Raw genomic sequence first — 26,728 nt, forward strand, 5'->3', positions numbered from 1 at the left:
CTTTCTTGAAATCTGTAGAAGCTTTGTCATGGCTTCAAACAGGGCACAACTAACTTGATAGTATATATTTAAATAAGACATGGACATCTAAAACCTCTCGTAATTAATCCATATTTAACATTCTTAAATTTAAGCTGGTCTCTAGTGGCATGTATATAATCAGACAGCTCTTTGTTTAAAAAGCTCGAAACAAACAAAAAAGATCCAAATAAAGGGTTGCTAAAATCCTAACTTATTTTGTAATCATGCATTGGAATAGCAGTTGTTTTTGCTGGTCTGGTCTGCCTTTCTGCTGGCTGGTTTCCCTTTCTGTGTGACAGATGTGCTATTTATGGAAGGGGATTCTGAATATTTTAAAGCACTGACTGTTCCGATCATCTCTTCCCAGCCTTTAAAATGAAAGCAAACAAAATGCCAGATAACTTCCCAAAGACCTCCAAATTAGATAGACACCTATTTATCATTAGAAAAAGAAAGAAAAGGGGGAAAAGCAAAATCAGATTGTCTATTTTTTTAACAAGAAGTGAGTATGTACACACAGCTTAGTTGCTGCTGTGCAACATTTTCTGATTTAATGTAATACTTGATATTAGTCCCCACTGTTAGAGAGACAAATTGGAGGATGCAGAGGTTCCTAGAGAAAGAAAGCAGCCACATTTTTCAGCCACGTCTTTTCTTGGCTGTATTGGCAGGTTGAATGAAAGACAGTGCTTCTCTGTACAAATCCTCAAAAGGATCAATTTATTTCAGCAACTGGCCAGAAAATATTTATACATATGGCAAACATTATTTACCAAAAGAAATCTTTTTGTGAAATAGTTTCAGAGCCAACATGTGAATCGTCACAATTCTGTTCATATGTTGAGTATCAGCTCGCGGTATTTGCCAGCTGAGAGATAGGAAGCTGTGAGAAGTCACTGAAATAGCATGTGAGGGATTCTGCTCTCTAAACAGGTAGATGTTATGGTTTGTTTTATCACCTGATGGTTTAGCCTCCTGGGAAAGTAATTCAGGTTATAGTAAACTGCAACACGGTTCTCTGTCTCCCTTCAGAGATACGGTGACAATGAAAATAATTTTTGCTTATTAGGCATTTAAAAAATTCAGATTAGCAGGTTTTAATGCTTTTTCTCTGTATATTTTTCATTATATGTGCAAAATATTTTACTGTATTTTGAAGTTTTACAGAAAATAAGCCTTTTATAACATTTATAAAAACCTAATTCCCACAGCCTCTGCAGAGGGTGATACCAATTTAATGTATGCAGCTGAACAATGTGAATACTATTAATCTCAAAAGGTAACAGAAAGATGTTAAGTACGAAATGTGAAATTTTTAGTTGTTATTTTTGCAGCTGTGGTTTAATGTTTCAAGCTTATTTTTTTCTTAAAGATGACAGCGCTTTAGTATCTGCATTGACCTCCATGATGTCAGAATGTCATTGTGCAACCGTAGCTAAGAAAAGCCTCTGAGAAAAAAAAAACAAAGGAGCTTTGCATCTTCCAGTAACATGAGATGTGAATATACAGTGCGTAGCATTTTGGAATTCATACTGTGGTAGTGAGTTGTTGCTTTCAGTTTGATTAAACAATCATTGTTTCATTTTCCTTGCTTTGACAGTGAGTATGCTTGTACGCTGCTTAAGTCTTCTTAGTGCTATCTAGGTCAGTATACTTAGGATAGCTTTCATGTTCTGTAAGTCTGACAGATGCCATGCCTGACAGATCACCACCAAATTTTCTTTTTTTTATTGCATCTGAAGATAGAAAAATATTTTATAATTAATTAGAATTGTATACCACATAGCACCTACCGTGTCTGCATTGCAGATATATTTAGCTCTAACACTGCTTGTGGTTAACAGGGTGTAGCGTAGACACAGACAGCTGATCATGCAGTCAGACCCTGTGCTTGTGTGGTTTGTCAATACTGCTCAGGATTTTGAAGGACTGTAAAAGAGAGAAAACAGAAGAGAGAGAGAAAAAATGTTTTATTTGTATGAACATTAGACCTTTAGTTATGCTTTTTTTGCTGTTATTGTATTTTTATTTTGTTTTTTAATTCTGAGACTTAAAAATTAGGAAAGCACAGCAAATGCATCCAGGATTTAATACGTGCGACATGAAATCTTTCTGCATCGAGAGGATGTGGCTGTAGTCAATCCAGCGTTTCTCCAATAAGCAAGAAGATTGTTTTGTTTTCCTCAGCGGGCGGACCCAGCCATTGCACAGCCAGATTTTGATAAGAGTTTGAAATGACTACTACTGTATCATTGTAGAATTTGGAGTTTGCTAACAGTGTTAGTGACTGGAGCTCATCTTGCATCACCAGTTGATGACAATTTTCTTTGTTCCCTCCCACCCACTTGAACCAAGACTCTGTAGCTGATACGCAATGTCACTTACAACATTAATCAGATACTGCATTTAAGGTGAGCTGTTCCTTGCCTCCTCCCTTACCAGAGCTGTGCTGCAGTATGTATCTTACTCCTGCAAGCCTAAAATGGCAGGCAGGATTAACGTTGCTTGTGCTGTGTGCATGCTGTGTATTGAATTCATTATACTGTGCCTAGTATCTCAAATGTGAGTATGTAAATGGTCTGTGTGCCATGTCATGCAGTAGTGAAGATTGGCTTGTGCTTCATTACAGGCTCAGATATTTGAGCATCACCTTAAGAATTCCTTTTTCATTTGCAATGTGGTGAGTTGTTAGCTTGTCATCACATTCAAACTACATTATTAGCCCTTGGAAAGGAGAAAAAAAAAAAAAAAAGCAAACTGTGCTTCCAGATGGTGTCACCCTTTTTCTTCTTGCGTTTACTGTAGTTTAAATAATGTATATTGTATTGTTAATTAATGTGAATATCGAATTAAAGCACTTGAAACTTACATATTTATTATGCAGGTAGGAGGCACACATCGAATCTATTTTTAACTCTTACGCAGTCCACGTTGTGCAATGGGCTTTGGTTGTTGAGTTTATATTTTCAGCTGTGATATCAATAGGCTGATTTTCAGTAAATGTGACAAGTGGCCTTTGCAGTGGTCAGCTTCAAGATTTGAACCCTCTGAGGAGGAGAAAAAAACCCCCAATCTTGTGTTGCAGTTTCAGAAAACCTTGGATGAGGACATTTTTTTTTCTCACTCCTGCTTTCCGTATTGATAAACTCGGTTCTCCTGATCACAGTCTATTCAAGCTGCTTCCCATCTGATTTTAACAACTAAAAAATTCTCAAGAAGACCAAGAACAGAATTTACTTCCATCGCTTTGCATAAAAATGGCTGGGTGCATTGCCATGCTAGCACTGCACTAAGTGGTACACACAGGTAGGTTGAGATTTGCATGTTTTACTGATTTCTTGGTCAGTGTTGCAAGAACATGAAATGGACTTTGGAATGTAGCTTTCATTTAAAAATGCATTAAACTCTTAATGAAAACAACCTAATATTGAATTGTTGGCTTCACATATTAGCATGACAATCGTTCTTATCTGTTTTTTTAAAAACCTATTGTGAAAGTAGAGCAATCATGTCTGTTAAAATAATCATATGTTCTAAGGGCGTGGCAACGCTTATGCAACAAAAGAATTTTTGAAAACCCTATTGATTCAATTCCATTATAAAGCTGACTATAAGCATTACTAAGCTTGCACTTAACATGCAAAAATAAAAATTGAGGTAGATAAAAATGAAAAATATTTAAATTCCATTGTAAGCGGTTTTGTTTTGTACGAAATCTTAAATAAAAATTAATATGCTTTAATGTTTATATTTTCAATATTAGCTACAAAAATAAACCTACAGTATTTCTTTTTATTTTAAGGTAGGATGGCTTTAAAGAGAGAGATTGATATAGATGGCCCTGTCAGCTTAAAACGAGTATCAGTTCACTGCTGTGTGTTTTACTTCATACAAAAAAGGCTAGGAAATAAAAACGTAGCAGCCTTAGGCACAAAAACCTGAATCTAACCATTAAGAACAAAAAGAATTATGAGTATTGTATTACTTACACCAACTTTTGTAATATATTTGTTTCAGATTAATATTGGCCCAGAACCAGTTTCCTTGGTAACCAAATCCTTGTAAAAGGTGCAATAGTAGAGATACAGAAAGATGTTACTCTCTTTAATAGCAGTATCACAATGCAAATTGAAATTTTGCAGTTGATTCCTTTCAGTTCTAAATGAGAATCTGATCTCATTTTGTTTCCATGCGGCTATAATTTCTCAAATGATGCTATGTTTATAAAGCTGTACACAACAAAAAAATGTTTTATTCCTGTTTTGAACTGGTTGTTTCCAGAAATGTACCCTGCATTCTTTTTTTTTTCATTTAGCCTGGTCTTGTATGTAGGTCAAGGTTTGTACTCTGTGTGTAAACAGGATAGTTTCATTATCACAAGTATAAAAGTATAACTGAAATATTTAGCAGCTGAGAAATGTAGATGATAAGTATGCTTAAGTCTTCTTTCACCTTTGCCAAATTCAGCCACAGTAATGCTAATAAACTTTTCTCTAAATAGTGGAACCATTCTGAAGTTTGGGTTAAGAGCTGTATTTAAGCATACTGGAGCAGAACTTAAACAAGCCTTTATAGATAAGCTCACTTGTGGACTGCAGTAGTTTGCAGACCTTACAAATTTTGCAAAATATAATTCTTTATTTCTATTTTTAGCTAATATTTTTAACAGTATCAGTAAAATTAGATCTTATGTGCACCAGTAACTGCTTATACAGAAGCAGATGTTACTAAATGTCTGCACTGAGCTTACAATGCAGTGTTTCTCCCTATGAATCTCCTTTGTACACGATTTGAGAAATTCTCACTACTGAAATGAGACTTCTGCAGCAGGGTAGCCATTTTCCTTTCATGTCCTTGACTGTAAATTATATTTTCAAGTATGTTTTGTGTGGATGAAGACCCAGCACTGAAAATTAATGCAGTGAAGGTATTTAGGAGCACAGCCAATTATCAATAATAGCCGTGACAGTGTCAGTAATATCAAATTAATTCTCATTTCTTTCTAAATGTACCAGTTCACTGCATTCCAAATAAAGAGTATAACTGTTCAAGAATATGACTTGTCATCTGTCTCGACAGGCCAGTGCTTAATAAAAATAATAAAACCATTTGATTCATAATTAAGAGATTAATTTGACGCAGTGCAATACTCCCCTGTTCCACCTAAAGAAGCAGAACTGAAAACGTAATAAATTTCTCAAGTGGCATGTTAAAATTTACTTTTCTTTGTAATTTGATTTATTTCTAGTTGTTTGCTTCTGATGAATATTTTCCTGTCTGGAATGTTAACATGTAGTGCGCCATTGCATGTAGTTATCAAAACTGCATTTTGTTTATTTCTTGTGTGGTTATCTTTAAAGGAAGTTGCTTAACAGTTGCTATGTAGAGGTTATTTATTGCTAGTGATATTTATCTTTAGAAAAGATGGGGCACTTGGTGATAAACTGTTTTTACTACAACTTTGTGTTCAAACATATCCACCCCTGGCATTTAAAGAAAGAGCAGCTCCGTTACATAGGCATGCTTTTCTATGGTTGTTTTAAATCCATTTGCAAATTTGCTCTTTTGTTAGGGGGTGCAAGTCCTCTTGTGTCTAATATAACTGAACTCAAGTGTTTTCTTGAGTCTTAGAAAAACCTCATTGACAGCCTGTGAATGGTAATTTCTTCAAGCTAAAGAAACTGATTTATTAAGGAGGAGTCTAGCAATTAGCGTGCTGTTTCCAGTTTGACTGTTAACACTGGCTTGCTGTATGTATTTTAAAAGGTCGTTACATTTAGCTAATGCAGAGTGTCAGAATGTTATAGCCAGAGGTGCTGTAGGAAATCTTGTGTAAACTTCATCTGTTTTATTCTCTTTGATGGTGGGTCTAGCTGAGGCATTAGGAGCAGGTGCAGTTTTTCACACCTTCAGCACAGCCTGCAACCGCTATTGTTGGGGGTGGGGGTGGGGTGTTTTTTCAGTTTTATTATAAAAGTCTAATTGTTGATACTGGGCCCTCCCTTTTATAGGGAGGAATGTGTTAATTTACCCATGCGAATTCAATTTTTGCCCCACAGAAAATCTATACAAAGAATGAGTGAAAAGAAATCAAATTAAAAATCATTAACGCAGACGTGATCCTACTTGGTTTTTAGTGACTTTCTTACTAAGCTTACTTTTGCCTCTAAACTTCAGTTTGATTTGAAACTGCAGGTCTCTCAGTGTGAAGCTACCTGTGTTAAGATAATACTTGTCAGACTCCTAGACAGATTCAGGAAGTAATTAGCAGGTACAAATTAACCCTTTGGAGGCACATGTTCTCTTATTACATGTATTCCTTTATTATGTTTTAATTGTGTATAACATTGCATGCAATAATAATGCACCAAATTTGGGGATTTTAGCTTTGGTAAGATCTTTTACTGCTGGATTTCTTCGAATGGGATGTTTAAACTTTCCATTCACCATAATATTTCACAGTTATTTGTGAATACAACTTTATAGGTATTTGAAGTCATAATAATGACTTAACACAGTTTTCTTTCAGTCTGCACTTTGTTACCAGACATGAGCCATAGAATACTTATTCAAGTCAAGATACACTAAAAAGGTACCCTACCTTTTAAGGATCCAAAGTTAGCAATCCTGTATTTCCTGTATAATGCTATGTATAAAAGTATGTGGCATATTTACAAATGGAAGATGGATCCATGTATTCTTAATCGCTGCTATATAAATGCCTATCAGCTGAGTCATAAGGCCTTATCCATAAGATTTTGCTGTTGCGCTACGGAACAATTTAAATTTTTAAAAAATTTTTTTAGTATCTTTGAAACAAAACCCTGTTTTGAATAACTTTTACCCTATTACATTATAATCTTAGTAGGATGTTTGATGCATAAAACCATAAAATCAGAATGTCTGACAAAGAGGAATAGTCATTTAAATGGAGAGATACAGGAAGTGTGTTCCAGAGAACAAGAATTGCCTAGAAATGTCATTATCACAGATACTGTGATGATGTCTGACCAAAGGAAAAGTGGCAGAATGGAAATAGAAAAAAGACATTCTCAATGCCTGAAAAAAAAAAAAAAAAAAAAAAAGGCGCAAAAAAAAAAAAAACCAAACAAAACCCAAAAAAAAAAACCAACCCAAAACAACCCAAAACCACAGCCTGGAGGCTTTTAAGATAAAGGGTAACTTGTGATTGGTTTCAGCCATTTATGTGGAATCAAATAGATGACTAGTAACGATGCTTTTTTCTCCCTGTAACATGATTTCATTTCTAAATAGGCAAATTCTGAAGATGATCTTAAAATACTCCTGTTTTCCACTTACTTCATCTTATAAAACTCAGGACCAAATTAACTGAGGAAGCTGTGAAGCCTCCTGTCTTGGGTTGATGTCATATCAGATAAATGTATGAGGAATAATTTGGATATATGTGACCTGGAGGCAGAGAAATAGAGCCAAGGATTGGTTTTAGTCTCATTTTTCCAGTGAACTCAATGAAAGAATATTTTAAACTAGAAAACATCCTTACATTTCTGTCTTGAACATATCATGAAACTGTATGCACAACAGAGGTTAAACCACAATAAAGCAACACAAGCAGAAGTATTCACAAGCAGTTTGATTAACAGTACTGTTTTATTGCTGCTGTGTTGTAAGCTTCCCACATGTAGATTTGGAGTCCTACTGCACTCCAGAGAAAATTCTTATTACTTACACCATGTATCTGGAAATTCGTTACTTGTCTAATAATTTAGCCATTAAATTTGGATTTTCCCCTTTGCAGGCTGATATGCAGTAGCCACAGAGTTCACAAAACTACTGAGAGGGTTTTGCCGGAAACACCTGTCGATACCACTTTTAAAAGACTTTAACAGAAGAACAAACTGATTTTAGGTGGGTAAGTTTATGGGGTGATTATACTAAGCTGAAATATCTTTAAAACTCACATAGAAATAGTGGTAAAATATTTAACACTTTAAACCCACTACAATACATGATTATTTTTACTTTAGTTAAAGACCTACCTTTTTTACAATCATAAGAGTTGCTCTTGCTATGGTTCCACATTGTTTTATTCTCACATCAATATTGTTGGATTTTTTCAGTTTCTGTTGGATTTTTATCACTATAGAGGTTGGACAAACAAAGTCAGGCAAAACGGATCTATGAAACAGCTTGTTATCATCTCCAATGATCTGTACAAATCAAACATATTGGCAAGCAAGCAAACCTCCAGAATGTTACCTTTGGATCTCAGTCACTAGTGTTCACTACAAATCTGTGCCATACAAGAGAGAGAGAGGAATTCTCTTAATGCCAATGCCCATTTCTAATGCTTTTTTGCTTTGCTTGAGCTGCATATACAGTTCATATAATCTCTACCTTTATAAATCAATGGTAGTAAAAAACCTCTTGAATCATGAGCGTTTTAGGAATTCAAGAATAGTATTGTGATAAATAATCACAATATTTCAAAATTAACTTCACATTTTGCATGGCTTTTCAAATATTAGCTATGTCCTTTCTTTTTACTGTGAATGTGCAATAATCATCTTGGTTAAAATAAATGTCCAGTAACTGCTTTAGATTTGAGAGATATATGTGTTGAGTGAAATAATAATTGAAATCCTGATTAGTTCCTTAATTGTAAACACAGATTTTGTATCATAGAATACAATTTGTGCTAGAGAGAGTAGTTTCATTATTACAGTGGCTCTATTTGCACAAATTTCTGTAGGAAAGGGTTTGCCGTATCGTAGCCATTAATTCTGTGATATCTTGCAGAAATAACTAAACAAGGCTACTCAGGAGAATGTAACATAAGGAACCAAATTATAAGAAAAACTGAACAAAACATATAAGCTCTCTTAAATTCATAGAATATCTCAAAATGTTTTCTCTACTTAAGTTTACTTTTAAGACACAAGGTTGTCTGACATAGAAAATGGTTATGGATTTTCAGAGACAATAAGATGACACTGGTGGTTTAAACTATTCAGTGAAACAGTAAAATTAGGTAAATTCAGGTTACCTGAACTTACAGAAGCAATGGGCTACAAAACCTAAGTTACACCAATTTTAAGTATATTATCATAAAACACTTGCTCAGTATATTTATGTAGAATATGGGGCCATAACCTGTTTCCTTGACAACCACATACGAATAAAAGGTACATTAGCAATGCTGCAGATGTGTGTCAGTGAATGCTTATTAAGCAGCCAAGTGCATTTACATACCATGTGCTCACAGTAATGTATGCATTTTGAAAATCACCATATAAAAAGGTTTCCAGGCATGGCCCAATGTAAATTCTTAATACTCAAAGGTCCTACCCTAAAAACCTTGTGTTTTCAATGGACATATCTCTTCTGTTTGGTTGGTTGTTTTTTTTTTTTTTTTTATTGTACTTAAAAATGGACTTGGAATAACTGGACAAAATTGGCATGGTAGGCTTGGTCCACAAATTGAAACCACACTCCAAGATTCTGAGTACTTTTAGTAAAGCCTTAAGACCATAAAGTATGAATGGAAATGAAGGTTTACAGTGTCTTTCAGAAATGTTCAGGCATTCTAAATTTGACTCTTGTACCAGCATTCAGAAGCAAGTATGAAGTGACAAATAAAAGTCACTAAATAAAAATGAAACTGGTGTTGCTTGCAGCACTCTCCTTCTATGTAGCTTTTCCAGGCAAAGAGATATGACCAGTTGCTGTCTTCTGATAGTCATCAACAGAAAAAGGCAGGGTGTGAAATAAAAATTATAGAAGTCAAAATGGCAGTTGTTCATGGACTTTTAGGGTAAGATTTAGATGTCACATTTAGGCAGTACTCATGCGTTCTGTGCAAGTATTCTTTTATATTCCTGTATTTAAAATAAGCTCAGATATATTAGTTTTAAAAATTTGTTAACTGAATTCATCATCTTGTTTGCCTTTCTTCAAGTACTCATTTGTGTATGATATGAAAAGTGTATACAACCCTTTGGCTTAACTATGTTATCCCAAGATGAGATATCATTAAGAAATTAGTCTAAAATGCTCATCATTAAAGAGTGGAAGAATGGGAATCCGCAGATTCTGAGCTTAAATTCAGTTGGTGTAATCTGAGAAGCTGCTTGTGTGACCAGTAGCCTAATTAAAACCTCCTTGAAATCAATTAAAAGGTTCCCATTGACTTTTTTGGAGTGTGCCATAAGAGAGAAAGCTTAATGCGTCACAATTAGACTTAGCAAATAAAGATTTCCCTGCCAATGTTAAACATTTCCATAACTCTCTGTAGTCAAGTGTACCAGAACCTAGTATTAACTCCAGATAGTTTGAGCACAATCACATGAATCTTTTCATAATCCTGAGCCATAAACAATGTTGCTATGTACCATCACATGCTACAAAGGGGTTTGGGAAGTTCTTAGGGAGATGCAAGTCAACTGCTTTTTCTGTTATTTATAATTTATTGCTCCCCATCTGAGCTGAGCTCACTGTCAGGCCAGGATTTGTGCCTGGGGCAGTTCACGTTGGTGGTAGCGCATGCAGCGCAAACCGGAGTTGGAGCCATCAAGATTTTCTTCTTACTGCCAGATCCTACCTGCTTTTGCTGCAGTCCACTGCATGACCAGAGGCACTGCTACACTTTTAGGTTGGAAACGTGCAGCAGGATGGAAGAGGATGAGTAAGGCAGCAGGGCTTGGGCTGGGCTGCTTAGGTCAGCACAAAATGGAGCTTAAGAGTATTTAATAGCATACAGCCAAAGTCACTGTGTGTAAAGTTAGTTGCCACAATAAATGGCCACATTAAATTGATGATTTCAAGTAATAGTTATCACTTGTGCAGTGTTTTGAACATACAAAAATTACTGATATAACAGCAAAACCAAAAATATTTTGCAATGTTTTAAGGAACACTGGAGATCAGTGGTGGGCAGCTTTAAGACAGTTCTACAACTCATTCTAGCTTTTAAAATGGCTGTGTGTAGCTCCCTAGGAGATCAGCTAAATCAGGTGTTTCCAGGGAAAAAGATTTAGTTCTATTTTAAGTCTAGCATGATTTAATACATCAGCTGTAGTAAAGGGCAAGAACGACTGTGCTGGTCTAGCCCTCTGCACACCTGACTGAGCATAACTGTGGCCCATGAGCACCCAGCTTGGTTGCTGCTCCTGTGCACATTGGTTCAGATATTCTAAGGATGTTTCCTCTGAAAATTGGAAAATGAGAGGCTAGGTTTGACTACTTTTATTTTATCTTTTTAATAACAGAATGGATAACAATTACCAGTAGTAATTGTCCAGAATTAACAAAAAAAAAATGTATATAAATTTCTACATCTGACAACAGTCAGCAAGAGAAAAATATTTGTTGTTGTCACTCTGTAAATGCAGCTTCGTGACTGCAATTGATCTGTGAATTAGATAGTCCTAGCTAAGGGCTATCATAGCTAAGGGCTATGATATGTCCCAGAAGTGTAGGAGGCTAAAAAGTAGCTTGTCAGCAGTACATAAAAAATGAAAGATATAAGTGGAAAATAATACTGATATTGTTCACAGATAGCAAGATGTAAAGTCAGCTGATTGTAGCTTGTAGCACAACACAATATTATATTTTATGCAAAAGAAATACCTGGATTCATGTCAGTTATTATTGTTGTTTAGTTTTCTTTTTTAGACTGGTAGAAAGACAAACGTATAATTATACTCTTAAAACTGCTTGTATGTGTTCTGTTTAGTGTTAATGGGACTCAGATTAGGCCATGCCTAAATTGAAAGGCAACATACCTTGGAGAAAGACTTCGGTGCACATGCACAGCTCACATAGCTTGAGAGCCAGCTAAGTTCTGCTAGGCTCCTCTCAACCAGACTTGGAGGAGCAGGCAGCTGCTGCAGGTCTCCATAGCGAGGTTCTTCCTTTCCTCTCCCTCCATCTGATACTGAAGGAAAGGAGAAGTGTTACACAAAGGAACTCTTTCTCTTTCTTGCTCATGTGACACAAAGCAGTGTGAAGCCACTTTGGGCTGCTGGGTCCTTCTTCCACACCACTTCTGAGTGAAGTGTTGGTGTGCCTGAGGGGCAAAGAGGACTTGCTTTGACCTCCACAGCAGCATCACTGGATGCTTTGACCTCAGCAGGGACAGCAGTACAGAAGACAGTCCACCCTAGAGTTTTTCTCATGGATGGGCTGCTCTGCTCTGGGCTGTTCAAAGGAACCAGTCAAGCCCTGGCCAAAATCCTATCACTCATGAAGAATTTGCAAGAGTTGGTAATGCCATACATATTGTTTAAGAACTGAAACTTCTTAGCTAGCAAGGAAGATTGGAAGAGTTTTTTCCCAGGCAGTCGGAAATTCTTAAGGATATATTCTTAAGGATACCACGATATATTTACAAAAGTGAGAGTATCAGACTTCAGCAAAGCATCCAAGCACCACCACTTTTGTAACCTTGGAACTGTTTTATAAGTTTTAAAGTAAAAATTTGCTGACAGTTTTCTTTATACTTTGCAATTTTACCATATTAGAAGTAATCTACTTATAGAGACTAGGTTCATAGATATAGATAGATTTATAGACACTAAGATTGCCAGAAAATCAAATGGTCAAGTACAAATAAATAAATATCTCTAAGTTGGAGTTATCTGCCATACAAATTACACTTATGCATCTGATTTTCAAAACAATTTACTAAATTTTAATTAGGAATCAGGGGAAATTCATAACCTAGTTTCTTTAAATTTCTTTCATGTAATCTAGAAAGATGCTGGTATTTATTGTTATTCAGCAATGCATTTCTTCGTTTTAAAGATTACAACAGGTATAATTTAATCCATATTATTGCTATGGACAACATATTTGTCACAAATACTTATGGCACTGTGTCAGATAATTTATACATATTAATATGTACATATGCACTTAATACTGAAGAAAGGATAATTAATGAGCAACAGACAAAATCCATGGTTGAAAGTAACCTACATGTGAGTATGAATTTCTGGAGGTTGAAATAAAAAAGAAGGTTGTGAAACTTTGGGAAGCACTTTGCTTTTACAATCAGTAACTCTGTATTCTTCAACAATCTGTTCCACCTCCCACAGCTGTTCATAAACAGCTGCTGGAAAGAACAACTCAGTTTGTTATCATAGTAAAGAAACATTTTTTTAGCAAAGAGTGAAAGGTAAAAAGATACTAATTGCTTCAGTAGGTGACCTTTTTTATAAGAATTCCAATGATCCACAAGAAGTATTTAAGCTCTCCACAGAGATGTATTTCTAAAATCATCTTTTAGTGCTGATTGAGTAAAACAGAGGAAGAAGAGTGTTGTATAAATCAGTCACTGAAATTATGACAGCCTGATGAGAACAAATTTCTCTCCATACCTTTGAAACAATCACAGCTGTGTATGATAGTGCCAGGACAGACTGCTGCAAAAAAGACTTCCCAGCTCCTTAATAATCAATCATATATTTTATGTTGCTCTTATATAGTTTCCTCAGATTATAAGCAGCATTTATCATGAAGGAGCTCTAGCAAAATTTCAACTTCCAGGCCCACTAAGGGTGACAATAATAAAATAGTTCAAGCTTCTGAATTTTAATTTTTTCTGGTCTAAAATTAATTTGTTCCTTCTATTCAATGTTTCTAATGCATAGGCTTAAGATTTGAAACCAACCTAACTATCCAATGAAACCTCATACACAATAGCTCGTAAAAATAAACACAGGTTAGCCTTGGGCAAAATTAGTATTTTCAATCAAGCTTTAAGAAAAAAGCAAATTGCCTATTTTTCTAACGTTGTTTTTCACCTGTATCAAAGCCCAGCTTTTCTCTAAGCTTCATGATTCCAAGTAGTGGGAAAACAGGTTTTGCTGACTATTTAAAGTGAGAGGCAGAAAGAGAGAGACTCTCTAGGGAGGCTGTGCCAAATACATTCGAGCACCTGGCTAAATGAAATCAGCTACTTCATTATCTGGGTAAGCATTTCTTAGTGCTTTTGGAGCACTAATACTATTGTTGCACTTAATTCTTGAGTCAGTAAATAATCTGAAGTAACCAAAATTAGAGAGTAACAGTACTGGTTAATATAAACATAGCTGGATGAGATCCTGTACATGCTTTTAAAGAAGATAATTCATATAGTCAGATATGGGCAAGAAGGTAAACGTGGCTATACTTAAGTAACTGCATGTAATTTACTTCAGATCTTACTTTTCTCAGGAAATATTTCAACTCTTCTTTTTAGTGGAAAGTAGCAGAAGTTATGCACAGAGCTACGTGGTTCCATAAATGCTTTCGGTTTCTTCCCACGATAAAGGCTTTGAAGGAAAGTAAAGCAATCCAAACCTTTTATTAGGTTTAAGAGGAATTCAAAATGATGTGGACAAAACTGCATTGATGACCACGGAGCAATGGGGTTGGATACAAGGGAACACTGTATTTCCTCATCTTTCTAAATTTACAGTCCTTGCACATAAACAACTTGGCTGATACGCTCAATATCCCATCTGGCTGCGTTAATTAAGCACAAAAAGCATTTGCTTTGAAATAAACGCATGAAAAACAACGCAGCAGTCAGTAAACGAAGGAGGAAAGCCGGGGTGCTGGGCTCAGCCTCCGTTTCACAAGCCACAGGCAAATCCGATTACCAGGGATTACCGGAGCAAAATGGCGGCGGCGCCGTCCTGCCGCCCTCCGCCGGGCCCGCGCTGCGGCGGGGCGGGCGGGCGCCACGGGCCGCGCGCCGCCGGGAAGATGGCACCTGTCAGCTCGCCCCGCGCGCCGTCCCCCTGAGCTGCTGCGGCCGCCGTCCTGCTCCCTGACAGAGAAAGCCCCCGAGACATGGTTCTGTGCGCCAGGTAGCTCAAAAACAGTGAGTTATTTTATGTTCGAGCGTAAAACTGCGTAAGCGTTTCTGTTGCTGCTAGGAAGAATGGTATTGCGGGTTAATGTGCGTTGCTTCCTCGGGTAGAGATTTAATTTAGTGCAGGGCACAGTTATTACCCCAAAACAGGAAGTGCCTTCAAGTTATCTGCAGCTGGCGGGGTGCCAAATGTTTGATGTCTCAAGGGGCTCTGTTTTAAAATAGACAAATGTACTGACGCTACCGCGGTGCACCAGGACCTTGCATTTTTATACAATTCGTGCGGGAATAAGCGACGGTCGCGCTTGCGCCCCGCGTCTGCGAAAAGCCGCGCTCGGTCCCTGGCGGTAACAGGGAAGGGGTCGGGGCTGGCCCGGCCCCGCGGGCGCCCAGCTCCCCCGTGTGGGGAAGGGTGCGAGGCGACGGGACCGGGGGGGTCACCGCCCCGGGGCGGCAGCTTCAGCGGGGACATGGACGAAGGGATGGAACCCTGTGATACCACAAACAACCGGACGTGCAGCAGGAAATGTTTGTTTTGCTTGTTTGTTGTGTTGTTGTTTTTTTTTTTTAATTATAATTTTTAAAGCAAGGTCAGTTATAGAGTGCCCGGTTACAGAGACAAGGACTTGCTTTGGTTTTTAAAGTGAGAAACATCACTTAATAAAAAGCATAAGCTTGCTCTGGGCACTGGTAAGTTTTTAAAGTCTGTTTTCCATGTGATGAGAAAGATAGTGTGTAGTAGGAAGTGAGAGGCTGTGTTGGGGATGCTAATAACAGGAAGGATTTACAACGGAAAGAACGGTTCAACTGGGGGCATCCAAGATCTGATAATACTAATATATGTTCTAATGTATATTCTAATAATATTCTTATGCTAAATTTCACCCCCTTGGTCTCCCCACCCCTCCCACCTGTCTGAATTAAAAGTTAGGGGGAAAAGGGTGAGGCTGAAAAACATTTCAAGTCTGTGCTGATCATAAGGCTATAACAAATAGAAAACGTCAGTATTCTGTATTAACAGGAAAGAATGCAAGGAGGAAGAGTCTAAAAGAGAAAAAATACAAATGTACCTCTAGAAATAACACGTAGCTACGTAGACTGGAGCACTAAGCTACATGCCGCTACAAGCTACTCAGCATAATTAGAGCTCATTAAAACTCCCCCGCATGCCTGAGGTTATAAAGAGACTAAAGGGGCGCTGGCTGATGCAGCCCTGGGTATCCACACTGCCCAGATGGGCTGGTGAAGTGATTCCGTAAAAACATATGGAGCTACCATCACATCAGTGATGGTGGGACCACAGGTTTCCAGGTCGGCAGGGATCAGGATGCGGTGTATGTGTACTTGGTTTTGTTTGTTCATGACGCCTAGCCCTGTTTCTCCTCCAGAATAAAACTGTGACCTTTACGAAAGTCAGATACAGATGAATGTTCCTCCTCAGTTGGGGAAGCAGTCTGGAAACAAAACAGAGATAGCCTTCGAAGTATGTTAATAGAGTGGAATAAAGCTGAACATAAAAATGTTGTGAATGTATTTCCATAGTGTTATGGTGGTAAGTACCAGAAAATATTAGCATCTTTCAAATCCCAGTAGAAATGCATGGAATAAGAAAATAGAACTTTTATTACAGTTTTTCTAGTCTTTTCCTGTTTTTTATTTTGTCTGTGTACTAGCAACTGGCTTTAATGTATTCCTTATTGATTCTGCTAGCTTGTTTCTCAAATTTAGGTGGGAAGTTAGAAGAAAACACTATCTTCCCATACGTAATGGGGTACACTTACCTGGCAGATTGCAGAAATTAAAAACAGCATTTACCACAGTTTTGGTGGTAAAAATTTTATATTTGGTATTCATTGGCCAGTAAAACTTACTGTCATTTGCTTGTTCACTTCAGAGGAACAGGAATATAAAAATTAACAGTAGCTTCTTCCCTTTGCAGTGTTCATGTAGAGCTGGCAGCTCTCAAATTTTATATTCTGATTAGTTGTGTCTTCAGTGATGTATAAGTAGACAAATTCATGTCTAGATGCATCAATCTGATCTTTCCATTAGCTTTTAATTTTTAAGTTCTTTTTTTTAATGAAAACTATTGTCTTGGAATGGTATTTTGTTAATGTTTAATCAATCTACTAACCATTACACTTAAGTTTCAGATTAATATTTAAATCTTACTTCTCAAAATGATGCAATATCTTGTAATGATGGATCAAGTCTGTTACTGTTTTCACGTAAAATCTGCAAATAGTAAGGTAACTCCCAATCAAAAATTCTGCTGTTCAGAAGCTATCTATAGTTGCACCAAAGACTATTAAGTTTCACTACAGATACTGTTCAAATTCCTAAGAAATTTGTATCTGTATTGAGAGTAGAAAGTATGAAAATAACACACATTTGTGTTGGAAAAGAATGGCTTAGTAGGCTGAAGAGTTTTGTAGACCATTAATAGGTCAAATAGTATTTACTTATGCTTTTGGCAACATGGGAGGAGAAATTATATTTTATTTTTAAATTATGTAGTAAAAATCATACAAAAGGATAGTAACATCCCAAGTGGACTTTCTGCTGTTTTAACTGAAACTATTTATTTTATTATTATTATTATTATTATCAAATTTCAGATGTTGCATTATTAGTACTCAGATTATTAGTATCTCTGTGTGTTGTGGTCTCAGTAGAGCTCCCTTGGAAACTGAAGAGCTGGCTTTCTTTTTGCAGTATGACCTGCAAATGGAATGTAAAATATTCTTAAAATGTTCCATTTGTGTGTGAGCTAGGTGAAACGTTCTGATTTTTCCACAAATGCAAGAAGCAAGACAGATAAACGGCTGCGGAGAATCATTACACACGTGAATAAATGGACTACTCAGGGAATTAAAAGAGAAGCAAAAAGTGTTGATTCTGGAAATCAATTTGTACTGGAATTTTTCTGTATAACTTTCCAGTGAGATTTATTTGGTATGGTTTAGCACAGAGCAAAAATTTTAAATGTTTAAATAGCAAATTATTGTTCTATTGTTTCACAAGTTTGGTGTTTTACTGAGCATGCCAAAATATCCAGGACTACAAAAACTGGCTATCTATATATGTGCAAGTAAAAATTGAAAATACTCCCTTTTCTTCTTAGGAGGATAAATTTTGAAACAACTTACTGAATAATTACTTATACTAAAATCACCTGGGTTTGTAGGCCTTGCTTATAAATGCCTCTTAGTACAGAAGTAGCAGTCTGATATATTTAGCAAGCAGTATGTCAGATGATGTCTTTGAATTAAAACCAGCTGTCTCCAATAAAGAAACAGAAAAAACACAGGCAAGCTCCTATGGGGCAGTTCAGTGGGAGGTAGAGTTGACATAATTTATTTCCTATACTCAAGAAATAATTCTATCAGTAGCTCCTGTTGTGAAACGTTTTTGATGTCTGACGGTTGGTTTCCAATACCACATCACGTGAGCAAGTCAGATGTAATCTTGGACATTGTCAGTGGGAAAAAAGAATCAATTATGGGGTAGTGGCTGCTTGCTTGAAGAGAAGTGCTCTTGTCAGTGTTTGTTCTGTACAAGACTTGATATGGTAGAAAATATCTACAATTATATATCACTTTTCAGACAATCAAAGCAGATAACCTGAAATTCAGTAATTATGTATCATCATTCTATACTTTAAGCCAAACAAGTGTAATAAGCGCATTATAACCTGTGATTTTTTTAGACTCAAAGGCACAAAACAATGCATCTAAATTTGCAGGTGCATTAAGTGACCAGATAATGAACATAATACACATCTAAATTCCTCCCACAGTTACAGTGACTAATTATCATCTTGATATAATGATTCCTTCCCAGTAGCTTGGGTGAGAGAGCCAGTGTGGTCTAATAACCAAATGGCTGTTGGTGTTGGCCCAGTGAATATTGTTGAAACCTCTATTTCATGTTAAATGTTTACTATTAACGTTATTAACCCATGTTAATAAATGTATTGGCATTCTTAGTGTAAACTATAAGAATAAGGGTCATCATAATTTTAAAGCCAAACACTTAAGTTTGGAGCATTAGATGGAATATTTAGAAGATATTTCTAACATAAGAGCACTACAGTGTGGTTCTATTTTAAACTATCTTATAAAATATCTGCAGTTGGTAATTTTCTTTATGGTGCGTTTTGATTCTGGAAGTTGAAACTAAAGAGACTCTAATAAGTATGCAGATTATTTTTTTTACTGTAGGATTTGTTGAGTGCCAGTAGGAAAAGTGCCTTCGTAACTTGAAATTGGAAGTGGACAGTTGTAGTTGAAAACACAACTCAGAGACAGAAAAAGAAAAAAACAACAAGCTTCATTATGTGGTACACATCTGAATTTGAAAAAAAAAAAATTCCAATTCAGATTTTCAAGATACCATCAAATTAATCTTGGTTTTTTTCAGTCTGTTTTTCATTCATATTTTGCATCTTTTATCGCAGTTACATAAACCTATATATATACAGTAATGGTCTGGCTAATCAAAAACAGGTTTTGTCAGCATTAAAACTCATAAATTATTAATTATTTAACAGTATTAATTATTGAAATTAAATCTTATTATTTGGTAGAAATTAAGAACATGCTATCAAATTAAACAGTAAAATGTGAACACTATAAACCTAAACTATAATTGAAGAAAAAAAAACTGTTCTAGTATTCTACTTGGTGAATTTTTAAATTCAGTTGCATATAAATTTTCAGTCATTTTGAAGTAAATGAAGTATTTTTCTAATAAAATTTAACCACTATCTAAAGAATGTTTTGTTTACATAGTGCTATTTGTATTCTGCTATTGTTAAAAAAAATAATTAATGCTTGTGTATTGATTTAATTGTAAAGCCTTATTCTGTAACTGAAACTTTATTGCATAAGATCTCTGATCCCTGTTTTGAAATTAGTTTAATAAGGGAATCAAATGCAGTCGTGTTGTAAAGTCATTGTCTGACAGACAGCCCCCAGAAAACAAAAAAACTATGACAAAATTTTACTCATTCTTCAAAGTTAATAAATTCAAAATACATATGAAATAAAAATGCCTTACAAATACATTCATGTAATCTTTTTTTCTTCTTGTAGATGACAGTCATGTCCTATTCAAAGGATCTCAAGGACGACTTCCACAGTGACACTGTACTTTCCATTTTGAATGAGCAGCGCATTCGGGGTATTCTATGTGATGTCACCATAATTGTGGAGGATACCAAATTTAAAGCCCATAGTAATGTTCTGGCAGCTTCGAGCCTTTACTTCAAAAACATTTTCTGGAGTCGTACTATCTGTATTTCAGGTCATGTACTGGAGTTAGATGATCTGAAAGCTGAAGTGTTTACAGAAATACTGAATTACATCTACAGTTCCACAGTGGTTGTTAAGAGGCAGGAGACTGTAACGGACCTTGCAGCTGCAGGGAAAAAACTGGGAATATCATTTCTAGAAGATCTTACAGATGTTAATTTTTCAAGTTCCCCCTGCCCCTATGGATACTGTATTAATGAAAAAGGGACTGTCAAAGAAGAAAAACATGAAAAGAGACATGAAGACTCTGCTGTGACTAATGGACCACGAATTACAAATGCATTCTCAATTTTTGAAACAGAAAATAGTTTGTTTTCTCCACTAGATTTGAGGGCAAGCTTTAAAAAGGTATCAGAGGCAGCACAAGCACCTGTCAGCCTTGACAGAAGTGATGTTTGCAAAGATGCAGAGCCAGCCAGCACACTGGCTGAACACTCCTATGCTGTGTCTTCTGGGGGAGATAATTTTCAAGGAACACCTTTTTCTGAACAGGACAACAGCCCTTCGTACAAGATGGGTGGAGACCACTGTGAAAATCGCCAAGCTACACCACTGATTCAGCCAGGAAAAGAAGCCTGTAGTACTCCTAAGACAGCCTTTAAGCCCCAAAGTACTGGTTTGGCTGCAGCAAAAAGTCAAGTACCAGCCTCTAAAGGAACCACTACAGAAGCCCAACAGGAAGCTGTTACTGATCAGACAAATGGTTCCTTTCCAAAGCCTCAAAATACAGCAGGAGATTTCCATTTATCCAGAGAAGAGGAAGGCAGTTCTGCTAATGTCTCTGGATCTGTGGCAACAGTTGTTCCACCTGTTTACAATTGTAACTCTTGTGCAAAATCATTCAGTGACAGTGCATTACTCAGTACTCATCTTGAGCTCCATGCAGAGCATCAGGAAACTTTCATATGCAAATATTGCAGCAAGCAATTTGCAAATCGAAATATACTGGAAAGTCATGAGCAAGTCTGCATGAGATCAAGTAGCTTATCTGTTCACAATGCAAATGAACAAAGTTTTGCGGAAGACTGTACTGCTACGGAAGGAAGGAATGGAAGTTCATATGCAAATACAGAGCCTCTATTGTCTGAAAACAACATCACCGATTATTCTAATGCAAATTGCTCTTTACCAGAAACAGATCATTTGGTTAAAGTTGTTGATGGGCAGATACTATACACGTGTGTTGTTTGCAAGCGTAGTTATGTAACATTGTCAAGCCTTCGAAGACATTCAAATGTGCATTCATGGAGAAGAACATATCCTTGTCACTACTGCAACAAAGTATTTGCATTAGCTGAGTATCGCACCAGACATGAGATCTGGCACACTGGAGAAAGGAGGTATCAATGCATTTTCTGTCTGGAGACTTTTATGACATATTATATACTGAAAAATCATCAGAAATCTTTCCATGCAATTGATCATCGTCTCTCAGTAAATAAAAAGACAGCCAATGGAGGCTTGAAACCAAGTATGTACCCATACAAACTTTACCGGCTTTTACCTATGAAGTGCAGGCGACTACCTTACAAATCCTATCGTAACTCTTCATATGAAGATGTTCAAACGAGTAGCCAGGTTAATGAAACTAACTGTTTCATTCAGAGTTCTCTTAGCTCTGAGCTACCACCACTGAATTTTCAAAGTAATATAATAGCAAGCAACAGAACGCTTGCCTTGGATACATCTTCATGTAATGATGCAGCATCTTCCACGAACACTCAAAATTCTTCCCCTTGGGGAGTAGGTGTCTTAAATTCTGATGTACAAAGGGACTTTTTCACAACTGAAAAAAGAGTGTCCACTGTAGCAAATGACTCTGGTTCTCAAGACTGTGATTCCTCAGTTGTGTCTTTGACTAATGTAAATGAAAATTCAACATCTGTCATCAGTTACAGCAGTTCTGCACCCTCTGTTATAATGCACAGTAGCAGAGTTTCATCAGTAATAATGCACAGTAAAACAGTCAGTTCCATAGAAAACAGCAAGACAGAATCTTCAGATAATCTTCTTAGTCAATCTGTAAGTGATGATTGTAAATACGGGTCAGAAAATTATGGGAAGGGCAGCACAAAATCAAAAACTATTAAGGAGAAAAAGAAAACGCTGCTGAACAACAGAGCAGAAGCAAATGAGGATATACAGCATGTTGCAGGATCTGGAGGATCATCTAGCAAAACAAGTACTGCCCAAGAATCAAGTAAAACTGAAACATACATTGCAAAGCCTGCCTTACCTGGAACATCTACTGACAGTAATGTTGCTCCTCTTTGTCAAATAACAGTAAAAATTGGCAATGAGGCTATTGTAAAAAGACACATATTAGGATCTAAGCTGTTTTGTAAAAGGGGCCGAAAATCTAAACATGACTCCAAACAGGACAATCTAATAGAAGAATCAGAAATGGAGGTAAAAGAAAGAAGCCCAGCTAGGCTCTATAACTCAGAATGCCTGGAGCTGACAGAAATGTGTGATGATGTCAGTGACCAGGACTCAAGTGATAAACCCTGGAGACCCTATTATAATTACAAACCAAAAAAGAGATCAAAACAGCTAAGAAAACTGAAAAAGACCAAATGGAGGAAAAAGCATGGAAGCAAGAACACAATTATGGAGAACCACAACACATGCAATCGAGAGTATGCGCTGAGGAATGCTCCTGAGGAAAAGGTTATCAGTCAAGAAGAGAATGCAGAAATGCCTAATCTTCAATGTGAGCTCTGTGAAGAAGATTCATCTTCCACTGCAGAAATTCAAGAACATGTACATTGGCATGTAGCTACTTCAAAGCCTTATATTTGTGAATTATGCCAAAAACAATTTCAAAGTCCATCCACTTTAAAAATGCACATGAGGTGTCACACTGGGGAAAAGCCCTACACTTGCAAAACATGTGGTAAATGTTTCTCAGTTCCTGGAAATCTACAGAAGCATGAACGTATTCACCTGGGTGTCAAAGATTTTGTCTGCCAATATTGTAATAAGGCTTTCACTTTAAACGAAACACTCAAAATACATGAAAGAATTCATACTGGTGAAAAACGCTACCACTGTCAGTTCTGCTTTCAGAGCTTCTTGTACCTTTCTACCAAAAGGAACCATGAGCAAAGACATGTGCGTGAGCATAATGGAAAAGGATATGCTTGCTTTCAGTGCCCCAAAATTTGCAAGACAGCAGCTGCTCTGGGAATGCATCAGAAGAAACATCTATTCAAACGTCCATGTCCACAAAATAGAAAAGGACAATTTTGCAATGAAAGCACAAAACTGTTGGAAAATCCAAATTTCCTTGGCTCAGAAGGAAGTGTAGTAAAAAAACCACAAAATGCAACTCCAGAAGTTATACTGTGAGTGACAGTTGTGCAAAAAAGAAGAAAAATCTAAAACTAAATACTGGAGAAAATACATTGCATGGGGAAAAAATCTCCACTCAAATGAGTATCATTTACTACAATCAAATTTCTTCATCTAAATGTGTCAATATATGCAAAAGAAGGAAAAACAACATGAAAGAAAAAAATATTATTTGCAATAATAGAAACTTAATGACCCAAAATACTTTTGCCACGATAGACTTATAAGAGATATATATATGAGAGACAGAGAGAAAAAGAAAATGAAAAAAAATGATCAACCAAACCCCTTCTACTTATCATTACAGGAAAGTAGTCACTGAACTATTTTACAGTGTTGCTTTGGAGTCAGAATCATCCTGGGCAAAATAAATATGTAGGTTCACAGTGTAGTCTGTAGAAAGAATTTCTGCTGCAGAAAACATATATTGCATTTTTTAGCAAGAAGTAATGTGTTTATAAACAAAATACTTGTAATTTAGTGTATTCTAAAGTAAAAGTGGGAAACATTTCATGATCTTGCATATGCTGAAGTACAGTTGAGTTCTGGTGTGCTTTTCTGTAACTCAACATTTACAGAACATATTCAAGAGTTTAACCTCTGTTCCTTTACATAATCAGTTTTGTAGTTACCATAATATAACCATTAAGTCTGAGTGCTTGTGTGGAAAGTATTCCAGATTTATTATATCTTTGAGACATTTAATAAAGGTTCAGCGGAACTCACAGGAGCCAGTCTTCCAAACTGCATAAATCCCAATGTCACTGGCCTAGTGAACTATTTAGGTGCATTTGTCTAAAGAAAGTTGTTGTTATGAAACAGCCTAGCTTAGAGAAATCCTGTAGTAAGTGTCCGCCTCCTGGTGGGTCTGCAGCTCCTGTCTTTCAGAAATACCATTCTCAGCAGAAGAGGAGATAAATACAGTCTTCCTCTTCAGCCTGGTATAACGCCTGGACAGCAAACAACAGAGCCACTCTGCTTAAATTCTTTGAATTTGTGAGAAGCAGGTAAATACTAAACATTCTTGTTTCCATATATATGTATATATCCCTGAGGTAGTCCCTATGTGTAAACAGGGATAGGGCCAGTTTGTGGGGTTTCCTGTCATCCCCATGCCTTAAATACATTTAACCTTTGTATGTCCCTTCTCAGTCATCCCTAACCATGGCAACACTTGGCCCTAGCCAAGTTTTGGCACATTGCTCCCTGGCCCAGCTCAGGGGGCCCATTACAGAGAGCTGCCTGGAACACATGCTGGAGGGAGAAGTACTGCCTCCCTCATCCTGCAACACCAGGGTTACTGGGAGCCTTACAGCTTCACAGTTTGCAAAGGATTGGCAAAATAGGTTTATATGATAAGAATTACAATAACAATTTTGTGAAAATGTGATTAATTTTAACAGAGATTGAGAAATTTTTCTAAAGTCAAGGAGGGTATATGTCTACAAGTTGTATTTTATATGACAGGGCTCTGTTGTACTGTATCTGCGTTTCCAGCTAGTCATGTACCTTCATCTCTCCGAAGTGTTAAATTAAGTTGGGACAAAGGTTTATGAACCCCAGCTTGATTCTACGTGCAAATTTGGTACACAGTTTGTTTACTTTGTCTTCTTGAATATTTTAAAAGAAACTATGGCTTGGGTACAATAAAACTACAATTGAAATGAGAATACAGTATTGATTGAAGTAATAATATAGTCCACTTCTTTATTCTATTATTGGGGAATGCTATGAATACCTTAAGAAATCTGGGTTTTGTGGCAGCTTTGGTTCCATTTAATTAAGCATAATAGAAGAATAAACACAGATAAGTATGATGTTTTGAAGACAGTATAGAGATATGTTCTAAGTGGACACATATGGTGATAATTATAGACCAAAGCAAATAAGGTAGAATATTTGTAAATATAAAGATAATTTTACAGATATTTTATATAACTGTATAATTCATAAGAAAAATATTAATATCTCATGTTAGGTTTTGGGGGGTTTGTATATTTTGATAAAAACAATGACTTTGTAACTCTGTATATTCTCTACAGTTTATAGCAAAGCAGTTTTAAGATGGCAATGTCATGTTTATAGTTTAATTGTGGCACTTTTACTACAAGTAACACATGGCAGTAATGAGTTAAGTATTAATGACCATATTAGGATTAAAGTAAGTGTAAGAGAAGGCAAATACTATAAGTTGTCAATGTAATTTGCTACATAATCACATCTGTATTTTTGTTTAGAAAATATTAAATGCAGATGCTAAGGATTGATAAAGAGTCTAATTTTATTTTTAGGAGTGATTATAACTGTTTTTGCTTAATTAAAATACTGTCTTCCTATTTTTCTGTAAGTCTCTCAATTTTTTAAGTTATGTTTATACTTATGTAATCTATAATATCCAGAGATAAGTATCTTCTAATAGTTATTCTGTTAGAAGATTAAGCAACACAGTTACCAAACATTCCCTTCATTAAGGTCAGAACAGTGAATGGAGAGCACGCCAGAGCTCAAGGGAAGTGATGATATCTCCTGGCATGGCACCAGTAAGGGTGAACGCAACACTGGAGGTGGAGAGAATCAACCTGCTCAGTATCTTGAAGGACTTGGAAGACAGGTGAACTGCGTTTCATATTTTGCAACATTTTAAACACATTTCCAGGAGGACCAGAAACCTTAAAAACTCTTTTCAATTTTTATAGTAACTTTGCAGTATGGATTGTATAATTTACACCTACACTTTACATCTTTTGGGACTGCTTTCAGGAAACAGAGTTCCGAATGCAGACACCTAGTTCCATAAGGTATATGAAGATACATACAGAATAGATGGCACATATTCAAAGTACTTCCCCCTACAGCTAGGTGGCACTAGGGTGTAACTGGCATTAAAAATTAATTTTAAGCTAAATTATGCAGGTAATTTTTGCATGGTCTTCAGGAGAGAGTTACTACTAAACAAAAAAATTTACAAGTTTGCTACATAAAACGAATATATTTTTACCTATTCCAAATGCTAATTAAAAAGACACATGGAACATCCCAAAGTGTGTGCATCTAAACAAAATGTTAGTCAATCCTCATGTTGTGACATACCCAAAATTAGAACAAATATACTGAATTGTATTGCTATCTTCTGTGAAATGAGGTAACATGACACAGCTAAACTAAAGGCAGAAGCTTACGAAGTCAGCCAGTAAGT

General features: G+C 36.3%; 1 protein-coding gene across 5 annotated transcripts; it reads left to right on the forward strand.

Moving 5' to 3' along the window:
• Window positions 1-2,923: 2,923 nt before the first annotated feature.
• On the forward strand, window positions 2,924-25,795 carry ZBTB38 (zinc finger and BTB domain containing 38). Of its 5 annotated transcripts, none has more exons than XM_030455816.1 (3): window positions 2,924-3,327; window positions 7,802-7,911; window positions 19,960-25,795. In XM_030455816.1, the coding sequence occupies exon 3, from the start codon at window positions 19,960-19,962 to the stop codon at window positions 23,527-23,529; it is 3,570 nt and encodes a 1,189-aa protein (XP_030311676.1). In that variant the 5' UTR covers window positions 2,924-3,327; window positions 7,802-7,911; the 3' UTR covers window positions 23,530-25,795. The 5 variants fall into 5 exon arrangements, 4 of the variants coding, with proteins under 4 accessions (XP_030311676.1, XP_030311674.1, XP_030311677.1 ...); XR_003987870.1 differs by lacking the exons at window positions 2,924-3,327; window positions 7,802-7,911 and adding an exon at window positions 14,771-14,858 and having other exon boundaries at window positions 19,960-24,539; window positions 24,685-25,795; XM_030455814.1 differs by lacking the exons at window positions 2,924-3,327; window positions 7,802-7,911 and adding an exon at window positions 14,734-14,858.
• Window positions 25,796-26,728: the final 933 nt, after the last annotated feature.

The sequence above is a fragment of the Calypte anna genome, chromosome 9 (assembly GCF_003957555.1).
Source record: "Calypte anna isolate BGI_N300 chromosome 9, bCalAnn1_v1.p, whole genome shotgun sequence".
NCBI lineage: Eukaryota > Metazoa > Chordata > Aves > Apodiformes > Trochilidae > Calypte > Calypte anna.